Source organism: Halichoerus grypus, chromosome 15, assembly GCF_964656455.1.
Source record: "Halichoerus grypus chromosome 15, mHalGry1.hap1.1, whole genome shotgun sequence".
NCBI classification, from domain to species: Eukaryota; Metazoa; Chordata; class Mammalia; order Carnivora; family Phocidae; genus Halichoerus; species Halichoerus grypus.
The window spans coordinates 53,496,042-53,519,546 of NC_135726.1; the positions used below are offsets into that span (position 1 = coordinate 53,496,042).

Consider the following 23,505-nt stretch of genomic DNA (forward strand, 5'->3'; position numbering starts at 1 on the left):
CAGTCTGTAGAACATGTGACTCTCGGGGTCATGAGTTCAAGCCTTTCTTAAAAAAAAAAAAAAAGCCACATTATTTCAGAAGGTATTGTCCAAGTGTAATTTTCAAAAAAAACCGGTTAAACACCTGATTCAAACAAATACGTAGTAAGCATATTCCAAAGATCTATGTTAAAGGGAGAACCAGAAGAATGACAGACTTGTTCGAGGGAGAATATGAGAGACTAATGTATATACAGTCAGTGAAAGACTGAGTTCCAGAAGGAGATGATGAAATTTTAGGGACAGAAACAGTCAACCACCTTCAGGGCAATAACTTTTGGGATTGTCTTTCTACTTGAAACATAGTCGTTTCAACGTATTGATTTAAAACAACTTGACATCTAACTTTACAGAGTGGGGACACTTCATCAATAATAAATAGTCATGGGACGCCTGGGTGGCTCAGTCAGTTAAGCGTCTGCCTTCGGCTCAGGTCATCAGCCCAGGGTCCTGGGATCGAGCCCCGCATTGGGCTCCCTGCTCCGTGGGAAGCCTGCTTCTCCCTCTCCCACTCCCCCTGCTTGTGTTCCCTCTCTCGCTGTCTCTCTCTGTCAAATAAATAAACAAAATCTTTAAAAATAATAATAAGAGTGGAGAAAAGGAATACTCTTGTAGAGTAGGGGTTGGCAAATTTGGCTCACTGGCCAAACCCGGCCCGCTGCCTGCTATTATAAATAAAGATTTATTGGAACACAGCCATGCCCATTTCTGTATGCATTGTCTATGGCTCTTTTTGCACTAAACAGCAGAGGTGAGTAGTTGTGACAGAGATCATATGATCGCAAGATCTCAAATATTCAACTGGCCCTTTACAGTAAAAGAGTTGGCTTGCCCACACCTAGAGTGTCAGGCGACCCTTAGTGGGCTTGTTGGTGCCCTCGAACCGCTACCAGTTACTTAGTTGTTTAAATTTAACGCAGTTTCGAATGCGAGGTGTTGGAGGTTATCGGGAGTGTCTCAGAGGTTGCCTGTTGCGATCTGGGACCCACATCACATGGGGTTAAAATCACCGAATATCATCCAGCCCCGTTTGTCTGGGACACTCGCCTTAGCTTCCAAAGCTGTGGCTGAGATGGTCCCCACTGGCCGATGACGTCCCCGACAGCCTCTGGGGGACCATGCTTCTCTGCTCCCCGTGATCTTGCTACCATTATACCTCCGTCCAGTTGTCCCCAGGTCCCCTTCTGGCTTCATGCTCGTGCGTGTTTGCACATCTGCTATTAATTTGAATGAGACCAAGAGTCTAGGGTCTGAACGCAAGAATGGAAAGGTGTGGGTTTTATCACACATTTAGCGTAAAGGGAGAAGAGCAGGATCAGTGTGGATGGTCCTTCCCTGGTTTGACAAAGCATCTCGTAGGTATGCCTTTTAGTAATTCAGAGCTGGCAATTAAAATATGATTACCAGATATGAGGAGTCATGGGGAGCCAGGATTTTTTTTTTAATCAGGGTGCTGGATAATTGGTGTGTCCACTTAGAATTAATTTGCCCTGCTGTCCACGACTGAACTGCGTCCTTTTATATGTACGTTGTAGCCTAATTAAAAAACTTTAAAAAAATGTTATTGTTGCCAGGGAAGCAAATTATCAAATAATATCAAATATCAAATATCAAAGATCAAATAAGTGTCTCAGGCTTTTTGGAAACAGAATTGCCCGGTGAGGAGGAGCCCGGTCTGTCGCATTGGAACCTCAGCTGTGCCACCCAAGCTGTGTGGCTTTGGGAGAGTTGCTTAACCTCTCTGGACCTCAAATTCTATCTGTGAAGTGAAGGAAACAGACGTCCCTGGCAAAATTGCCTGAGATAAAGAGGGTAAGACGTTTAGTAGAATCTTTGTCACAGGGCAGATGTTCAATGCAAGATACTACCATTGTTTCTGCCATAGATGGGATAAAGTGTAAAGAAATAGAAAATGCTGAGCATGGGGGGAGGGAGGGAAAGAAAGGAATAGAAGATGCAGAATCGCTATGCTGAAAAAATGGGCAAAGGGCGGGAACAGGTAAGTCACAGGCAGAACTATGATTACAAACTCATGAGAACACACTTACTTTCATTATGAGCTCTCTTAATGGTACGTATCGCTCTCTGAGATGACCTTAGTCCAGTTATTTATTAATTTGTTGGCTGCCCATCACCTCTCCCCACACCCCCTAGAACGTGAGTCTATTTTGTACCCCTGCGCCTTGAGCCACCCTAGCCATGTAGCAAGTGCTCAAAAACTACTTTTTGATTCATTGAATATATAATATATATTTTTATATATATAAATGAAAACGAGATTCAACTGTGCATTCAAATTATGTATTAGCAAAGCACTAATAAAATGGTAACATTAAATGATAGCAAAAATACAGAGGCACAAATCCTGCTAGGCTGTGCTTATTGCGAACGAGTGGAGAAATTTTAACCTTTCTAGAAACTGACTTGGCACTCTTTCCTGGTATTCCATTCCTGGGACTCTGTTCTAGGAAAATAACATAAGATCTGCACAAAAGTTCATGCACGATGATTTCCCCTATTGCATTATTTGTAAAGGTTTTGCTTTTTCTTTTAAACCCACGAATTGGATATAGCAAATATTTATAATAATAAACTTTATAGGGGCGCCTGGGTGGCTCAGTCGGTTAAGCATCTGCCTTTGGGTCAGGTCATGATCCCGGGGTCCTGGGATCGAGTCCCACATCGGGCTCCCTGCTCGGCGGGAAGCCTGCTTCTCCCTCTCCCACTCCCCCGCTTGTGTTCCCTCTCTCGCTGTGTCTCTCTCTGTCAAATAAATAAATCTTTAAAAAAAAAAAACTTTATAGGTTCTGTAGCATTATGAAATATCATGCAATCATTGTAAATGAAATGGGAAAAAGTTTTTATAGTGTATTAAGTAAAAATAAGCAGGATGCGGAAGTCTGTGTACTGTGCTCTCAGCAACAAACAGAAGGAAAATTATTCATAATTTTTAAATTACTGGAAAAGTCTATAGCAAATAATGGTGGCAGAATCGCCAATGGTTTCTGTTTTTGTCTTTTGCTTATCTGTATTTCCAAACTCTTTACACAAACGTGGATGCAATCGTTTTGGGTTTTTTGGTTTTGTTTTGTTTTGTTTTGTTTTTTTGTGAGCACAAAGAAAGAGAACTATCTTCAAAACGAGTGTTTACTTCCTCTGGGCTGTCAGGGATTCGGTCTGGAGATGGGTGAAACTAATCCAAAATGCAGAAACAGTGCTGGGCACAGACATGATAATCCCAGTGAAAACCTCAGAATGAACCAGAAGGCCAAAAACAGGGAATTGGGAAGTAAATTATAAGCTACCCCTAGACTCTGAAGGAGGCATTAAAAGTCGTGTTTATGAAGAGCTTGAAGCCGAACAGCAAATGCTTATTATGTTTAAACTAATGTGTAAAACAGTAAGATATTGAACGACATAGGCAGTATCATCCTCTCCTAGAGAGGATTACATATATGTATATATATATAGATAATATATATGTGTATATATAGGGGCGCCTGGGTGGCTCAGTTGGTTAGGCGACTGCCTTTGGCTCAGGTTATGATCCTGGAGTCCCGGGATTGAGTCCCGCATCGGGCTCCCTGCTCGGCAGGGAGTCTGCTTCTCCCTCTGACCCTCCCTCCTCTCATGCTCTCTCTCTCTATTTCATTCTCTCTCTCAAATAAATAAAATCTTTAAAAAAAAAAAAGAAAAAAAGGAAAAATATATATATGTGTATATATAGTATATCTATATTTATTGTATATATAATATATGTACACATGCAACATAGAGGGGATTATATATATAGTGTGGATTATATATGTATATATAAAAATATAAATTTTATCTATATATATGAAATTAGAGACAAAGAGAGGGTGCTAACAACACAGTTTTACAAGGATAAAACCTGGAACTTAATGTGTCTCAGTGTTACTCCTCATTATTTCTTTTTTTCCTTTTTTTAAAGATTTTATTTATTTATTTATTTGAGAGCGAGAGATAGAGCAGAGCAGGAGGGAGGGGCAGAGAGAGAAGCAGACTCCCCACTGAGCAGGGAGCCCGATGCAGGGACTCGATCCCAGGACCCTGGGATCATGACCTGAGCCAAAGGCAGACAATTAACCGACTGAGCCACCCGGGCGCCCCACTCCTTGTTATTACTTGATGGAGGACCAGACCCCTGGGGGTTCATCTTGCCCCTTCGACTTTGCAGAGGAAGTGCCTTTGGCCACTCCACGCCTTTCCTAGGGACCCGCTGTTGTCTGTTGGATGTGTCCCCTTGCAGGTTTTATCCCCATATATTTCCCACGTATTTAAACCTTTATAAGTATGTACTTCTGCAACTTTTTTTTTTTTCACCTAAGCCTTGCACATCATACTGTATGAATTGTACCGTAACTTTCCTTTGTCAGTTAACACGCCTCTGAGGGCTGATTCTGTCCCTAGCACCTGCTTGTAATTTGAAGCACTTGGCGCACCACACTGACAAAGTCCTGGCTTATTTAATTATTGTCATACTGATAGCATCTGGGTCACTTCCAATCCTTTTACCATGATAAAAACACGGTGATGAGCATCGTTGCAAGCCGGGCCTTGGGTTCAGGTTCCTGTGCTTCTCTAGGGAGATCCAGAGAAGTAGACGTTCTGAAGGAGGAGGGCGCACATTTAATGTTAATAAACACCCCCCACCACCACCATGTGGCCCTCCATAAAGACTGCACTCTCTTCCTCCTTTTCCTCCTTCATAATTGTCAGGTGTTCTAACCTGAGCCTGAGTGTTTTCATGAACATGAAAATAAGGGGTGATTTCTAAGAATGCCACCTGCACCCCAGTTTCTGAAAATCAAGTTGGGACACCCCTGGTCTGATGGACTAAATGCCTATATCCCCCTCTGGGTAGCCCCCCTCCGGGGGTGTTAAGGGTGACCTGGTCTTATCTCAGGATTCCCATCTCCAGGCCTGAGGAGGGGGATACAGGTCCTCCCATCCTGCCAGTGACTCTGTTCTGTAAGAGACTCAACGCAGAGTCTCGGAATCTGAGATAAGACTGGGGTTGTGTCTCTTTAGGTTCCAGGACCAGAGTCCCTTGACCTCAGTGCTGAGAGAGGAGCAGTAGGGGAGGGGACAGGGCCCCTGAAGCCAGAGGCTGGGAGCATCACAGTTAACCCTGGTCTGCTCCGTCCCAGGCATGTTCCCATTGCTGGCTCCCTACTTCTCGTTCAACCCTGAAATAGACCAACTATATTAGTTTCCTACAGCTTCTACAACACTTTGCCCAAACTAAGTGACTTCAAACAACACACATTTATTCTCTTAGAGTTCTGGAGGCCGGAAGTCTGAAATGAGTCTTCTGGTATTAAATCGAGGTGGGCTGGTTCCCACTGGAGCCTCCAGGGGAGAATCCATTATTTCCTTGCCTCTTGCAGCTTCTAGGGTAATCTCTGCCTCTGTCTTCAAAACACCACCTCCTCCTCTTCTGTGTGTGTGTCAAACCTCCCTGCGCCCCCCTCTTACAGGGACCCCTGTGATCATGTTGGACCCCCCCTGGATAATCCAGGATCATCTCTCCATCTCAAGATCCTTAATTTAATCACACCTGCAGAGTCCCTTTTGCCACATGAGATCACGCATTTACAAGCATATTAATCACTTAAACATTTTTCTGTATCTTATGTTGACATTTGGGGGTGCCTTACAGATCCAGGGAAAACAACCCCCCCCCCCACCTGGGCTCGCTGACTCTTAAAGATAACAATGCGCCTGCTAGCACACCTTTCCGATGCAAACTGACCCATCCTGAACCCATAGCCTCCAAAATACTCTCTTTAGCCAACCCTCACGCTGACCCACTATTTCCCCTGCCTTAAATCACCCAGGACCACGTACCAGGCGACCAGAGACCACCCCATATCCCAAAGCCCACCAGAATTATAAGCACTAGCTAATCCCAAACTACTCAGCCCACCCTGCCTTGCTTTTCCGGCATAAACCCCAGTAAAGGCTTTGGCTTAGTCTTCCCACTGCACCTGCTTCTGTCTCCTGACCAAACCCCATGTTTCCCCCACGTGTTTGCTTAGAATCCTATCCTGAAGTGTAACGTGTACATACCCCCTCCCTGGGCACTACCACCTCCCCCAAATTAACCATGGTGAAAAGTGGCCATGACTGGAGCCATTTAAAAATAGAGCCTGGGGCGCCTGGGGCACCTGGGTGGTTCAGTCAGTTAAGCATCCGGTTTGTGCTCAGGGCATGATCCCAGGGTGGTGGGATCGAGCCCCGCTGTCGGGCTCACATGCTGGGAGTAGAGTCTGCTTAAGGGTCTGTCTCTCCCTCTCCCCAACCACCCCCCAAAAAAGAGTGGGCTGGGCCACTGCAGAGAAACTGCTTTACCACCTTTGTTTGAACGGGGCCCAAACCTTGGGACAGGGCAAAACGTCTTCCAAGCAATTGTTTATGAAGTCAACAAGATGTGGGCATCTTGGTCATCAGAATGTTGCCTGTGGATCTTTTGAAGGCAGAATAGTTACTGAGTGCATACTAGGAGTAGTTTCGTTTATTGATACAAAAAAGCGGCTCAGTCTGTTAGTACCAATTGAAATTTTTCTTTTTTAAGATTTTAACTATTTATTTGAGAGAGCGAGAGAGCACAAGCAGGGGGAGAGACAGAGGCAGAGGGAGAAGCAGGCTCCTGCTGAGCAGGGAGCCTGATGCAGGGACTCAATCCATGACTGGAGTCAAAGGCAGACGCTTAACCGACTGAGCTACCCAGGCGGCCCCTAAAAGACAATTCTTTGATCCCAAAGAAACACTCTATTTGCCTCTCACTGTGGCTATTTATTTTCAGGTCCAACACCTCCAACCTGACTTCCAGTGCCGTTGAGTCGGTTTTGTTCCTTCTAGAACTTTCTATACATGGAATCATACTGTGTGTGCTCTTTTGCACCTGGCTCCTTCCCAATCAGCATTATTTAGGAAATCCCACATTGCTGTTGCCTGAGTGCTGAAGTGTTTTAAAGCAAACCCCAGACAACATGACCTCTCACCCCACAATATTTGGTGTGTGTGCCTAAAACATAAGGACAGGCCCCCCACACACACACACATAACCACTATACAAGAGACTAATTCCTTAATACTGAGTCCCTCCTTCATATTCAAGTGTCCCCACTGGTCTCTTGAGCTGGTTTGTTTGAACTAGGACCCTTAGGGGCGCCTGGCTGGCATGGTCCATGGAGCATGCAACTCTTGATCTTGGGGTTATGAGTTCAAACCCCATGCTGGGTGTAGAGATTTCTTTAAAAAAAAAAAAAAGAAAGAAAGAAAAAGAAAAAGAAAAGAAAGAAAGAAAATAAGTAAATGAGGGGCGCCTGGGTGGCTCAGTTGGTTAGGCGACTGCCTTCGGCTCAGGTCATGATCCTGGAGTCCCGGGATCGAGTCCCCCGTCGGGCTCCCTGCTTGGCAGGGAGCCTGCTTCTCCCTCTGACCCTCCCCCCTCTCATGTACTCTCTCTCTCTCTCTCAAATAAATAAATAAATTTATAAAAAAAAGAAAGAAAATAAGTAAATGAACCAGGATCCTAGCTAATCATGTTTTATCTGGTTGTTAGATCTCTTCAGTTTCTTCTCCATTGGGCAGTCCCGCAGTGAGACTGAGCTATAAGAAACAAACATTTGGTCTTCATCTGGTTTCCTGGCACAAGAGCTTCTTCTTCTTCTTTTTTTTTTTAAGATTTTATTTATTTATTTGACAGAGAGAGACACAACGAAAGAGGGAACACAAGCAGGGGGAGTGGGAGAAGCAGACTTCCGGCGGAGTAGGGAGCCCGATGCCAGGGAGTCCGATGCGGGGCACGATCCCAGGACCCTGGGATCATGACCTGAGCCGAAGGCAGACGCTTAACAACTGAGCCACCCAGGCACCCTGGTACAAGAGCTTCTAAAGCCCATGGCATTTCCTGAGTGATGGGGGTCAGAAGAGGGTCTTTTGTTATTAACTGGCCCCTTTCAACCCTACCGGACTTTATGCTAATGAGGTGACTTCTAGAGAGCTTCAGGAGCTGGGCTGGTGGCCAGAGGAGCCAACTCGGTGACCAGAGGGTTGGAACTTTCAACCTCCAGGAAGAGGGACTGGAAAGAAGTTAATCACCCATGGGTAGGGATTTAACCAATCATGCCTAGGTAACGAAACCTCCATAGAATCCTGAGCAAAGGGATTCGAGGAGCTTCTGGGTCGGTGAATGCATCCACATAGCGGGAGGGTGGCGTACCCCAACTTCACAGCACAGAAGCTCCTACACTCTGGACCCTCTGCCCCTCCCCCCCTCCTCCTCTTCATCTGGCCGATCATCTGGATCCTTCATGAAATCCTTTGTGATGAACTGATAAACATAAGAAAAGGGTTTCCCTGAGTTCTGTGAGCTACCATTGCGAATTAATGAACCTAAGGGGGCAGTGGAGGGAACCTTCCATTTATAGCTGGTTGGTCAAAAGTACAGGTGACAAACCTGGGACCCGGGACTGGGATCTGAAGTGGGGGCCAGTCTTGAGGGCCTGAGCCCTTCATCTGTGGGGTCTGCGGGGACTCAAGGTAGTGAGCGCCAGAATTGAATTGAAGTGTTGGACACCTAGCTGGAGAGAGATGGGGAATTGGTTGGGGCGGGGCGGGGGGGGGGGTGGCTGGGAACAGCCCATATCTGTCAGTGCGCTGTGAGGAAAGAAACAGTTTTCCTTTACCTCTTTTCTCCCACATTTTATTTTTTATTTATTTTTAAGTAATCTCTACACCCCATGTGGGGCTCAAACCTATAACCCTAAGATCGAGAGCCACATGCTCTCTCGACTCAGCCAGCCGGGCACCCCTGAACCCACATTTTAATATAAAATATTTCAAACATGCAGAAGAATCAAAAGGATTAGACACTGAATGCCCCGCCCTCGCCCCTTAGATTCAGTGTAGAATGTTTCACTCTGTTTGCTTTATGGCCTATCTGTCCATCCATTGTTTTAAATTGAGATACAATTGACATGTACATTGTGTAAGCTTAAGGTGTACCTGTGTGTTCATCTGCTACATTTTTATGTTGCAGTATGATTACCATTATTGCGTTAGCTAACACCTTTATCACATCACATTATTATCATTTCCTTTTTGTGGTAGGAACAATAAAGATCTAGTCTCTTAGCAACTTTGAAGTTTATGGCACAATGTTGCTGTCTATAATCACTGTGCTGGGCAGTGGATCTCCAGGACTCACTTACCTATCAGTTGCAAGTTTGTATCCATCTTATTTTTATAAGTCAAGTTTATTGAGGTATAATTTACCTGCAATCACACAATTCCATACGGTAAAACTCATCTTCTTAAAGTACCTGGCTCAATTTTTATTCAATTTTTAAAGTACACAGTTCAACGCGTAGGTTTTCATTTATCGATTTACAGCTGTACTGAGATCATTACTGTAATACAATAAACCGAGCACGTTCGAAAGTGCACAGTTTGGCAAGTTTTGACGTCTGTGCGCCCCTGTGAGGCCCCAGCTACGATCAAGGTAGTGATCACCTCTGTCACCGCAAAAGTTTCCTGTGCCCCTTTGTAATTCCTCCTCCCTACCCTTTTCCAGCCCAATCCCTGTCCCCAGGCACCCACCCACCTGCTTTCTGTCCCTGTAGACCAGTCTGCATTTTCTAGACTTTTATATAAATGGAATCATATGGAACGTTCTATTTTTTTGTCTGGCTTCTTTTGCTCAGCAGGATTACTTTGAGGTTTGTCCAACATTGTTTCATGTATCAGTTCCTTCCTTCTCCCTGCGGAGCAGTATTCCCCGGTCTGGATGGGCCAAGCTCCTGACCCATTTGCCTGTTGATAGATGTTTACATTATTTCCAGAGTTTGGTTATAATGAAGTGGCTGTGAACGTTCAGGTCCAAGTCTTGGAATGGACAAATATTTTCACTTCTCTTGGGTAAATACCAGGACCGTGACGGAGGGTCACATCAGTCTATGTTTGCCTTGTTAAGAGATCAACAAACTGTTTTCCAAGGTGGCTGGATCATTTTGTACCCCCTCCAACAGTATAGGAGAGCTCTAATTGGCTCCACATTCATGCTAGTGCTTGGCCTTTCTTTTTTTTAAAAGACTTTATTTTTGAGTAATCGCCACACCTAACGCGGGGCTCAAACACACGGCCTTGAGATCAAGAGTCGAAGTCTCAGCCAACTGAGCCAGCCAGGTGCCCCAGCACTTGGTCTTTTAAATTTTAGCTGTTCTAGTGAGTATATAATGTTCTGACACCAATTCCAATTCCGATGTGTGGGGTTTTTTCCCCCATGCCAAGCAATTCTCCAACACCAGCTTGGTGCCCTATAATTCAACTCAATTCCGACACAATCTCCCTGGAGACACCATCAGAACCCACAGGTTAAGGGCTCAGTCCTCCAAGACTGCCCTTCCCCCAACTTCAGACGCCAATGATCCAGGCTGTCACCTTCTACTAGCTGATCGGAGGTTCTAATGACTCCTCCTTAGGTTGGATCAATTTGCTAGAGCAGCTCACAGAACTCAGAGAAACATTTTACTTACTAGATTCCCAGTTTATTATAAAAGGCTATAACTCAGGAACAGCAGATGGAAAAGATGCGTAGGGCCAGGCAAGGGGACAGGGTACGGAGGGTCCATGCTCTCTCCAGGCTGGACTCTCTCCCCAATCTCCATGGGTTCACCAACTTTTGGGTTTTTATGGAGGCTTCTTTATATAGGTGTGATTAATTAACTCATTGGCCACTGGCGACTGATCCCCCCTCCAGTCCCTCTCGCCTCCCCAGAGGTGAGGCGGTAGGACGAAAGTTCCTCTCATCTCCAGGCAACAATCCCCATCCTTAGGTCCTTTCCAAAAGTCACTTCATTAGCATATGGTCAGGTGTGGTTGAAAACGGTTTATTATGAGTATCAAAACACCTTCATGGTGCTATTGCTTAGGAAATTCCAAGGGTTTTAGGAGCTTTGTGCCAGGAACAGGGACCAAATATATTTCTTTTTTTTTAAGTTTAAAATTTTTTTAGTAATCTCTACCCCCGACGTGGGGCTCGAACTTACAACCCCGAGATCAAGAGTCACATGCTCTTCTGACCGAGCAAGCCAGGTGCCCCATGTATATTTCTTATTATAAACCACAACATCACAGTATGCATCTAATCTTTTGATTGATTTATTTTATTTTTAAAAAAGATTTTATTGGGGCGCCTGGGTGGCTCAGTCGTTAAGCGTCTGCCTTCCGCTCAGGTCATGATCCCAGGGTCTTGGGATCGAGTCCCGCATCGGGCTCCCTGCTCAGCGGGAAGCCTGCTTCTCCCTCTCCCACTCCCCCTGCTTGTGTTCCCTCTCTCGCTGTGTCTCTCTCTGTCAAATAAATAAATAAAATCTTTAAAAAAAAAGATTTTATTTATTTTACTTGAGAGAGAGAGAAAGCATGTGCAGAGGGAGAAGCAGACTCCCCGCTGAACAGGGAGCCCCATGCCCGGGCTCGATTCCAGGACCCTGAGATCATGACCTGAGCCAAAAACAGACGCTTAACCAACTGAGCCACCCAGGCGCACATTCTCTTTTGATTCATTTAAAAGTGAGTTGCAGAAATCAGTGCATTTCACCCAACACTTCAACAAGTATATTAATTCACTGGAGTTCAGCTTCAGCGTTTGTTCACAGTTGTAGCTTTTTAAATGGGGTGAAATTTACATGGTGTGAAATGCAAAAATCTTAATTCAGACAGCTTTGAGAAATGCATAACTTATGCGGTCCTTCCCTTTTGCTGCTTCCGATCTGAGGAGCTGAAGAGCCTGGTCTATGGTTCTGAATGGAATGCCCCACCTTCTGGATTCATCTCTTTCTCTGCGGATTCCTTTAGCTTGGACTACCCACTTGCCTCCGTCTTTCCCCCAAACTGGAAGGTGTGTCTCCAGCAGGTCTCCTCACCTGGGCACTGCTGACATTTAGGACCAGATGACTCTGTCATGGGGGCCTCTTGTGTGCTGTGGGATGTTGAGCCTCATCTTGGCCTCCACCCACTATTCCCAGTAGCATCTCCTATCCCCCAGTAGGAGTCCCCGGTGGTGAGGTGAGTGGACACAATCCCTCTTCCAGGGACCGTCAACCAACAAGAGAAACAGGCTGTTACACTTGGGCCCCTGGAGCTTCTGACTTCCTTGACCTAGGGACTGGCTTTTAAAGGCCTCCCAAAGGGATTCTGATGGGCAGCCAGGATGAGAACTGGTGACCCCAAGCTACTGTTCATTAAGCATTTATTGTGGGCTAGGCAATATGCAAAACTTTTTTCCTTGAGGGGGGCGCCTGGCTGGTTCAGTCGGTGGAGCGTGAGGCTCTCGATCTCGGGATTGTGAGTTTGAGTCCTGCACTGGGGATAGAGATGACTTTCAAAAGTAATGAAAAAAGTTTAAAGATTTTACTTATTTATTTGACAGAGAGAGAGAGCACAAGGAGGGGGAGCGGCAGAGGGAGAAGGAGACTCCCCGCTGAGCTGGGAACCCGACCTGGGGCTCGATCCCAGGACCCGGAGATCATGACCCGAGCAGAAGGCAGACGGGTCCTGTCCCCATGCTTTAATAAAACCACTTTTTGCGCCAAAGATGTCTCAAGAATTCTTTCTTGGGGCACCTGGGTGGCTCAGTCGTTAAGCGTCTGCCTTCAGCTCAGGTCATGATTCCAGGGTCCCGGGATCGAGCCCCTCACGGGGCTCCCTGCTCAGCTGGGAGCCTGCTTCTCCCTCTCCCTGCTGCTCCCCCTGCTTGTGCTCTCTCTCTCTCTCTCCCTCCCTCTGTCAAGTAAATAAATAAAACCTTAAAAAAAAAAAGAATTCTTTCTTGGCTGTTGGCTTCGAACCCTAATGTTCTTTCCTACATCACTGGGTACTGAGTAAGTGCTACGTGATTCACAGATACAACAAACTATGAGTAGGGATCTTGGTATGACTAGAGCACCCCTGGTTGTGTTTCTGTATTGTGCAAGGCCTGTAGGTTTCCCTGAGCTGGGAGAGAGCCTGCCGCATCAGGAGAAGCAGTCCCGGGTCCCAGAGGGAAACTGGGATTGCACCCAGCTCTTACCATCTTTCCCTTCTGCCCGTTGATTCGGGCATGGTCCCACCTCCGACCTTTTGCTCCTGCGGACCCTTCTGCCCTTCCCTCCTTCACCCCTTTCAAGCACTTGTGCCGATGTTACCACCTGGGGTTAAAATTGCAGGGCGCCCGGCTGGCTCAGTCAGTAGAGCGTGCAACTCTGGATCTCGGGGTCCTGAGTTTGAGCCCCACGTTGGGTGTGGAAGTTACATTAAAAAAATTTTTTAGGGCGCCTGGGTGGCTCAGTCGTTAAGCGTCTGCCTTCGGCTCAGGTCATGATCTCCAGGTCCTGGGATCGAGCCCCGCATCAGGCTCCCTGCTCAGCAGGGAGTCTGCTTCTCCCTCTCCCTCTGCCTCTCCCCACTGCTCCTACTCTCTCTCTCTCTCTCTCTCTGTATCTCTCTGTCTCAAACGAATAAATTAAAAAAAAAATTAAAAAAAAATTTTTTAAATTGCAATCCAACTCCAGGCCCCGCTCCCAGTCTCCTAGAGCCTTGACCGCCCACTGGAAACAGCCCCTGGTCCATGTTCCAGCAACATCACCTGACTTAAATCTTCCCCTAGTGCTTGTCACTCCCCGCCGTTGATGTAATTTTTAGCTGTTTGTTGTCTTCCTTTCCTAGGATAGCAGTTTCCTGTTGCTGCTAGAGCAAATTCCCACAGATGTAGAGGTTTAACACAGCACACATTTATCAGAAGTCCAAAGTGATTCTTACAAGGCTAAAAAGCAAAGTGTGCCCAGGGCTGGGTCTCTTCTGGAGGCTGCAGAGGATACTCCGTTTCTGGGCCTTTTCCAGCTTCTGGAGGCCACCTGCATCCCTCCGCTCACTCCCCCTTCCTCCGTCTCCCAAACCAGCAGCGGAACATCTGGAAATCTCTCTCTGACTCGGACCCTCCTGCCTCCCTCTTTCACTTCCTAGGACCCTTGTAATGGCATTGAACCTGCCCAAGTAACCCAAGGTCATCTCCCCATCTCAAGACCCTTAACTTGATCACATCTGCAAAGCCCCTTTTGCGGTGCGAGGTCACGGATCTGTTCTGGGATCATCAGGGTGTGGGGTCATTACTGAGTTCCCCGCAACGCATCCTCAGCTTCGGTTCCCCACTGTATAGTACTTGGCGCGGTGCTTGGCCCAGAACAGGTGCTCTGTAGGAGTTGCCGAGTGAACGAATGGGACACAGGAGCAGGAAGGGCAGGATAGATATTTGGTGGAGCAGGTTTTGGGGCATTGAGGGCCAAAGAGGAAGTACCATCCCCAGAAGGAAGTGAAGGTGCCGCCCCTGGCCCAAGGCGGGAGGATGATGGAAGAAGCAGGGATGAGCAGGACAGGTCAGACAGGCGCGAGGATGAAGCAGCAATTGGGGCATCCTGTTCTGCCTGAGCCCGCCTCCCACTCACCTACTCACTGACCTCGCCCTCGGGCTGGGCCCAGGTCTTCCTGGAGCCACTGCAGGGAAGGGGGGAGGTCACAGGGATGCGGGACTGGCACAGCGGGTTTGGCTGGTCCTGGCATCTCGGCAGAGGAGAGCCCTGGGGACAGGTGAGGATGTTGCTGGGAGCACCTGGGAGGACTGGAAGACGCAGGTCCCTGTGGGCCCAACACTCCCGTATCCAACACCGCCACCCCAGAAGGCTCTCTGGGCTCTGTCTGCCCCAGCCACAGGGACAAGGAAGCTAAACTCCCCATGCCCGACCCCCTCCCAGATCCAGGACTCCAGGCCCCCAGCCCCCTCCTCCCTCAGACCCAGGGGTCCAGGCGCCCAAGCCTTGGGCTCTCCCACATTGTCATCACCTGGCTCGACCTCCGGGGATCCCCGATCCCTGTACACCTGTGCTCCCTCATACCCCTCTTCTTTTGTGACCAGGTAAAGACCCAGCTTCTCAGGTCCCCCGCCAGTGCCCCTCTTCAGTGTCTGGCCAGCTCCGGGACCCCGAGTAAGGGTCCCCAGCCGCCCACTCCCCCCGACCCCTGCGAGGAGACCCGGCGTGGCCGCCCCCCCACCTCAGCGCAGCGCCAGCCCCGCCCCCGGAGCCGGGTGGGCGGGGCGCCCGGGTGAGAGTGCGGGGTGGGGCCGGGCCTGCAGTATCGGCCCTGCGGCAGGCTCCTCCACCGGGATGGGGTAATCGGGGTGGAGAGCAGAGAGCAAGGTTTCTGCAACGCTGCACACCCCGAGATGGACCCGCTGATTAGAGGGGAAAACTGGAGGGAGGGCGCCAGCTGCCTTTGAGGAGTCAGCTGCCCTCCCACCCCACCCAGCGTGATGTCTTCTTTTCCCTCTCCAAGGGGCCCTCCAGAGCCACGGGGACAAGGGCATCCCTTGCCCATGGCCCACGCCTTCCCTAGGTCCAGGTGTCTAGGTGTCCCAGTTTCGTGTCTGTCTAGGTGACGGGAGTCCCAGCCCCCAGCCGCCTCTTCCCTCATCAGACCTAGGAAGTCCTGGCTCCCAGCCCCCTCCTCCCTCAGACCCAGGAGCCAGGACCCCCAGCTCCTGTACTGTCCCCCTCCCCACCTCATTCGGATTCTTTATTCCTGACTCCAGGATTTGGGAGCCCTGCCCCCAGCCTCCGCCCTCTTGGGAACCCAGCCTCTAAGCCGCCAGAGCTGACCTGGTCCTCAGCTCTCCCAGAATTCCCCGCAATTACTAGCTTTTAATGGAAAGGTCAGGCTCTGGAGGTGACAATGGCCCCGATTCTGTGGAAATATGACCTCATGACCCAGTGACCTCCCTTTGCCCACATCTGAGCTCTAAGAACAAAATGGCATAGCCTGGGGCTTCCTGGGGCCCCAGTGGGGGCCTGGGGAAATACCAAGGAATTGATGGGGGGGCAGAACAGGGGGGCACGTTTGAGACCTTCCCTGACGTCTGAGGCCAGAGGGGCTCCCCTCACAGTCAGTGACACACGCCAGCGACCTATTCATCTTCCTGGGGGCTTGCTGGGGTGGAGGAGGCATGTCCTGGCCAGCCTAGCCCATCCTGACCTAGCACTGCTCCCTGCTACCCTTAATACCCCAGGGACAGGTATGAGCTCCCACCCCAGGGCCCAGAAATGCCCCTTCTATCCCCAAATGTTCCCTCTTTGGACAAAGAACATCCCTTCCAGGTGTCTCTCCGGCATTGGGGCCTTTGTTCCCACCAGACCCTCTGCTTGGAGGCTCAGGTTGCTCACCTGGAGAGTTTCCCCTCCTGGGGCATCCTTTCACCGGAAAGCCATCCCAGACCTCCCACAGAGGCCCAGGATCTACAGGCAGGATACCAACCAGACCGCATTTGCCCCAGGCGAGCAGAGTCAAGTCCACTAGTATGCCAGCCACCCGTGTTATTTTAAACCTTTGAGTAGCCACATTTTTTTAAAAAAGAGAGACATCGATAAGATTAATTTGAGGAATATGTTTTACTCAATCCAGTATATCTAATATCATCATTTCAACGTGTAATCAATATAAAAATTACTCGGGAGAATTTTACATGTTTTATCTCAATTGCAATGCTCAGTTTCCAAGGGTTAAATTGGAATGTAATCTTACCAAAGCATTAATGCTGCACTTAAGAGGGAAGTATTTGACACTGTTTCTGTTTTTAAAGTTACCGGTGAGTCAATTAAGATTAAATATAACTGGAAATGTTTGCTTCCTGGGTCACACAAGCCACATTTCTAGTGCTCAATGGCCACATGTGGATGGTGGGTCCTGTGTTGACTGCAGCTCTAAGCCATGTTTACTTACCTGTCTTGTCTGTGGATGCAATGCCAAGTTCTGCAGAGGAGGCCTCCCCAGATAGCTGGAGGGATGAAGGATGGATGGTTGGAGGATGGATGATGAATGGATGGAGGGATGATGGATGGATGGTTGGAGGATGGATGATGAATGGATGGAAGGATAATGGATAGATGGTTGGAGGATGGATAGATGGATGGATGTTTGGGGGATGGACAAATGAATGGATGGAGGGATGATGGATAGATGGTTGGAAGATGGATGGTGAATGGATGGATGGAGGGATGATGGATGGATGGTTGAAGGATGGATGATGGATGGATGGAGGGATGCTGGATAGATGGCTGGAGGATGGATAGATGAATGGATGGAGGGATGATGGATAATCCCTGCTGCTCCCAGGGAGCACTAGCTGACACTGGCTTTTCCACTTTCTTCTCCCCCCCCACCTCCAAATCTCTTTCCTATCCCTCAGATACCTAGGCCCCCCATATCCATGTTGATGGGGTCAGTGATTCCCATTACTGTCCCTCCCCTCCTGTCATTGGGTAAGAAGCCACTCTGTCTTCCAGTTCCCCTTGCCACGTCCTCAGGAGTCTAGGCCTGTCGCTCTCTACAACCTGGCCTTGCATCTCCCCATCCCCACCCCCACCTTCTGAAGAGATCCAACCAATTTCTCCAGGAACCACCATTGCCCAGTTGCTCACTGCCCATCACCCTGTGATGATTCACTCACTCCATCCACAGCATTTACTGAGCAACCCCTAAGTCCTAGCAACTCTTCCAGGCCCTTCCCCTGGGATACAAGAGGGCACAAACATATAATAAGCCCTGTCTTCATGGGGTTGACAGTCTGATGAGGAGACAGACAGTCAGCAAGATCAAGAAGTAAAACATTTAGGATGTCAGAAGGTAATGAGTGGAAAGTTTGGAGACCTTGGTGGCCGAGGTTAAGGAGAAGCAGGGCCAGCTGCAGTGACGGGAAGCCCCGAAGAATCCGGCTTTCTGGGGAAGAGCACACCAGGCAGGGGAATGGCAGTACAAAGGCCCTGAGGTGCAAACATTTCTATGTCTCTGGGCTACCTTATCTAACTGGTCTCTTGACCACTCAGACACAGCCTCCAGGCCCTCTTTCTCCCTTCAACATTCTCCTCTAAACTCTCCCTGGGTCTTCCCAGATGTCCTTGTCCCCCAGGGCAACCCCCCAAGTTTCCTTCCCAGTCTCCCTCAAGGGTCTGAGTGTTCTGGTCCCCTTAAACTCTCCCTCTCCTCTGGAACTTGAGGCTGGCACAGGTGGGCTTCTCCTCTGGTTCTGACGGGGAGGACCTGGTGACGGGGTTCAGGGGAGGTTCCCATGGGAGGGATGGGACAAAGTTGTCACCTCCTCAGAGCCAGAAACAGTCATTAAAGGCAGAACAAAGGCAGGGCAGCCCAGCCCAGAGGGCCAGGAAAGGTGGCCCAGCTCAGCCCCCCCACTACCCTGACCTCAGGGAAGTCCATCAGCCCCAGACAGGGAGAGCTAGCCCTCTTGATTTCCCCCGCTCCCTGTGAGTGAGCCCTTTGCACAGATGGGCACATCAAGGCTAATTCTGAAAGTAGCCGAGGCAAGATTCAAACTCATCTGTGGTGGGGTGGGGTTGGGGGAGGCTCCCCATACCGCAGCACCCTAGCCATGGGCCTTTGGGCAGATGAACCAAAGGGGTGCATTGCCCCAGGATGTTTGTCTTCTTCCTGCCATCAGAGTGAGAGTGGGCAACGCTGCGCCCTGGGCTGCTCATCCCACCTCTCTGAGCTGCCTTTCCGCATCTGTTTATGTGAGTCTCACGTGCCCTATCCCTCCCATGTGCAACAACACGGGGCTGACTGTAATTGGTCAAGAAATAGAATTTTATTTTATTTTTTAAAAGATTTTATTTATTGGGGCACCTGGGTGGCTCAGTCGTTAAGCGTCTGTCTTCGGCTCAGGTCATGATCCTGGGGTCCTGGGATCGAGCCCCGCATCAGGCTCCCTGCTCAGCGGGAAGCCTGCTTCTCCCTCCCCCACTCCCCCTGCTTGTGTTCCCTCTCTCGCTGTGCCTCTCTCTGTCAAATAAATAAAATCTTTAAAAAAAAAAGATTTTATTTATTTATTTGCGAGACAGAGAGAGAGAAGGCAGAAGGAGAGGGAGAAGCAGACTCCCTGCTGAGCAGGGACCCCCGACTTGGGGCTCGATCCCAGGACCCTGGAATCATGACCTGAGCCAAAGGCAGACACTTAACTGACTGAGCCACCCAGGCGCTCCTTGGAAATCGAATCTTAAATGGCAATAATTTTGTATTTATTCATCCAACCAAATTTTCTCTGGCACATACTGGAAAAATGACCAAAATATTCTAGGAAAATTCCACCAAACTATCGATGGTGGTTCTCTTCATGGGTAGGAGGGTTACGGGGGTCCTTATTTTCTACGTGGACTTGCCAGCTCAGACATTGTCTTTCCTCCCTTCCATTTTTTTTTTTTAAACTAAGTACACATCTTCCTTCTGTCCTATAAAAACAAGTCATTTCTGGTGAGAAAATTGGGCTTCTTGGCCAGATTCAAGGTCTCTGAGGGGTGAGGAGATGGGTGGAGTTGGGGTTGGAGGGTCAGAGAACAGTGAGGTGTGACCAAGGAATCTTAAGTACTGGGAGAGATGGAATACACGGGCAGGAGGCCAGATCACCAGGGCCTGGAAGGCCTTGGCACTGGGGGGAGGAGAGGGACAACTCTGGGAAGGACTGGAAGCAGGGAGGCTGGGGTGAGGCTGGGGGAAGGGTGGGACAGGAGGCCTGGGGGGACAGGCAGGGGAGGGCATGGGCTGGAGAGTCCTGGCCCAGGACAGTGGGGCTGGACACTGACAAGCCTACAGGAGGGAGAGGAGGGGAGAGGCAATGCCTGGGGGTGACCCGGGGACCCATGAGGCCATCCCGGAGATGGCAACCGGGGAGGAGGGACGATTCTGGGGAGCCGCTGAGCTCCCACTCCCCTGGGGATGGTGCGTGCCTGAGCCGCCTGGGAGGGGTCCAGATGGAATGGTAAGGGTCCTCGTGAGGGGCATCCTCCTGGGCCCAGGGGTTCCAGAAGCTCATGGAGAAGAAAGTTTGAGGTGCCCTTAGGACCCCTTAGGGGCCCACAGACATTCAGGTCCAGAGGTGTCTTACAGGTGAGGGGTTATTTACCCCCATTTTTCAGATAGAGAAACTGAGGCTCAAGAGGGCACCTGATTGGATCAAGGTCACACACTGAGCAAGGGCTGGGGATTTGCTGGCCCACTGGATGTGGGGGAGCAGACAGGAGGGAGGCTCCCAGCTGCCCTGGTGGGGGGTGAGGTCCCCCCAGAGGTGGAAGCCCAGGAGGGAAGCCTGTTGATCTCTGGAGGCAGAAATTGCAGAACCCAGGGGCCAGGAGAGCAGGAGACAAGAATATTGAGTGGAGGGGCTCCTGGGTGGCTCAGTCGTTAGGCATCTGCCTTCAGCTCAGGTCATGATCCTAGGGTCCTGGGATCGAGCCCCATATCAGGCTCCCTGCTCAGCCGGAAGCCTGCTTCTCCCTCTCCCACTCCCCCTGCTCATGTTCCCTCTCTTGCTTTGTCTCTCTGTCAAATAAATAAATAAAATCTAAAAAAAAAAAAGAATGCTGAGTGGAGGTTGCTGGGGCCTTCCTCAAGCAGGCCTGGGACAGGCTGGTGAGCACTCTCAGCCCGAGAGACCCAGGGCCGCTGCGAGGCTTGTCCACATCACAGCCATCAGAATTCAACTCTCTGTGCCCTGGCTCCGGGCTGAGGGAGGGGAGGGCAGGGGAGGGACCGACTACAGCCTGGGGTGGCTGGAGGGGCCCAGAGGGCAGCGGAGACACTCGCCTGGCAGAGTGGAAGATACTGGGGCTGGGAGATCATCTAAGCAGCTGGCTGTGTGATCCTGGGCGGGCCGCCTGCCCTCTCTGAGCCTCCACTTGCTCATGTGGAAATGGAGCTACGGGGAGGGGGTATCGCCAAGGCTGTTGACAGGAGGGACCACAGACCCTGGGGTCAGACCCATCGGGTTCAGCTCTGTCCTGGGCTGCGTGACCATGGTCATGGCACTTTCGCTCTCGGCCTCAGTTTCCCCATCCGGAAAGCGGGTATGATAAAAGCGCCTGACTCATCCCCAGGAACAAAGAGGTCACGCTCAGGAGGTGGGGAGCGCCGTGCCCTAACCTCTCCTATGAGGGCTGCCGAGTCCGGGGCCCAACCTCCCGTCCTCGGAGCCCCCGGGGACACAGCCTCTGGCTCGGGGACCCAGCTGCATCCCCACCCCTGCCCACCTCTGCGCTCCCATCCTCCCCCGAGCAGAGCAGATGGTTCTAACAGTGTCCCAGCCCTTAGAGCAGCGCCTCGTAGACCGGAGGCACTCAATAAATATTTCTTGAATGAATAAGTGAATGGATGAATGAATGATCCCTCTGAGATGAGATTAGCTTTTTGGCACATTTGCAAACTGAGACTCCGGGTAGGTTGGCCCGGAACCATTTGCCAAGAAGGTTCCAGTATGGAATTGGAATTGGAGCGGCCTCCCGGACTCTGCCCCAGGCCACTGGGGAGATTCCTGAGACGTGTCCATCAGCTCTCCTCCCCTCCCCACCCTCGGAGAAGGGTGGCTCCCTCCCGGCCTCTCCCCGCCGTTGGAGGCGTGGGTAGCAGCTGGGAGAACCGGCTGGGTGCTGCCTCTCCCCTTGGGCGTGGAGGTAGGCACCTGGCGGGCTCCTCGGGTGGCAGACGCCACCACCGCACATACTTGGCCCCCGAGCCGAGCCGCCTGCTCCCTGCGCGTCCTCCCCTCCCTTCCCTCACCGGCCCGCCATGGACGGGCCCGCCGAGCCCCGGATCCCTGCGCTGTGGGACACGCATGAAAACAACATCTCGGAACTCAGGTGAGGCCCGGGCCTGGGCACGAGCCAGGAGACCTCCGCCCCTACCCCGCCGACCCCCTACCCTGGAGGAGGGGGCCTGGGGAAGAGCCAGGGGCCTCTGCTGCAGCCTCCTGCTGCCTCAGACCTGGCCAGGACCCAGCTGGCTTCTGGAAGGGAGTGGGGGACGGGGTTGTGCTGAGTTACCTGCTGGGATGCCCGAGGTGTCCCGGACCAGGCGGGGCCTCAGTTTCTCTGTCTTCCAAAGGTGTCTTCCTGACACAGGGCTGGATGAGAGTGGGAGTCGGGCTCACAGTAACTGCTCAGGAAACGTAAGGGCCTGCTGTCCCCTTTTCCTCCTGGACACCCCAGAGCCCCTTCGGATGGGGGTGCTTTCCCTCATGGGGGCTCGGAATATGGCACCTGCTCTGCTCGGGGGAGGATGGGAGCACAGAGATGGGCAGGGGTGGGGATGCAGCTGGGTCCCCGAGCCAGAGGCTGTGTCCCCGGGGGCTCTGAGGACGGGAGGTTGGGCCCCGGACTCGGCAGCCCTCATAGGAGAGGTTAGGGCACGGCGCTCCCCACCTCCTGAGCGTGACCTCTTTGTTCCTGGGGATGAGTCAGGTGCTTTTATCATACCCGCTTTCCGGATGGGGAAACTGAGGCCGAGAGCGAAAGTGCCATGACCATGGTCACGCAGCCCGGGACAGAGCTGAACCCGATGGGTCTGACCCCAGGGTCGGTGGTCCCTCCTGCCCTCAACAGCCTTGGCGATACCCCCTCCCCGTAGCTCCATTTCCACATGAGCAAGTGGAGGCTCAGAGAGGGCAGGCGGCCCGCCCAGGATCACACAGCCAGCTGCTTAGATGATCTCCCAGCCCCAGTATCTTCCACTCTGCCAGGCGAGTGTCTCCGCTGCCCTCTGGGCCCCTCCAGCCACCCCAGGCTGTAGTCGGTCCCTCCCCTGCCCTCCCCTCCCTCAGCCCGGAGCCAGGGCACAGAGAGTTGAATTCTGATGGCTGTGATGTGGACAAGCCTCGCAGCGGCCCTGGGTCTCTCGGGCTGAGAGTGCTCACCAGCCTGTCCCAGGCCTGCTTGAGGAAGGCCCCAGCATCCTCCACTCAGCATTCTTGTCTCCTGCTCTCCTGGCCCCTGGGTTCTGCAATTTCTGCCTCCAGAGATCAACGGGCTTCCCTCCTGGGCTTCCACCTCTGGGGGGACTTAACCCCCCCACTATGGCAGCTGGGAGCCTCCCTCCTGTCTGCTCCCCCACATCCAGTGGGCCAGCAAATCCCCAGCCCTTGCTCAGTGTGTGACCTTGATCCAGTCAGGTGCCCTCTTGAGCCTCAGTTTCTCCATCTGAAAAATGGGGGTAAATAACCCCTCACCTGTAAGACACCTCTGGACCTGAATGTCTGTGGGCCCTTAAGGGGTCCTAAGGGCACCTCCAACTTTCTTCTCCATGAGCTTCTGGAACCCCTGGGCCCAGGAGGATGCCCCTCACGAGGACTCTTACCATTCCGTCTGGGCCCCTCCCAGGCGGCTCAGGCACGCACCATCCCCAGGGGAGTGGGAGCTCAGCGGCTCCCCAGAATCGTCCCTCCTCCCCGGTTGCCATCTCCGGGATGGCCTCATGGGTCCCCGGGTCACCCCCAGGCATTGCCTCTCCCCTCCTCTCCCTCCTGTAGGCTTGTCAGTGTCCAGCCCCACTGTCCTGGGCCAGGACTCTCCA

At 51.0% G+C, this 23,505-nt stretch overlaps 1 protein-coding gene across 1 annotated transcript in view; it reads left to right on the forward strand.

Annotated features, from left to right (window-relative positions):
• Positions 1-21,571: 21,571 nt before the first annotated feature.
• Positions 21,572-23,505, forward strand: part of SULT2B1 (sulfotransferase family 2B member 1) — a 32,513-nt gene continuing 30,579 nt past the window's right edge. The window contains exon 1 of the mRNA XM_036099526.2: positions 21,572-21,797. Within this exon, the coding sequence (XP_035955419.1) occupies positions 21,727-21,797 (71 nt within the window). The 5' untranslated portion in view covers positions 21,572-21,726. The remainder of the gene's footprint in view (positions 21,798-23,505) is intronic.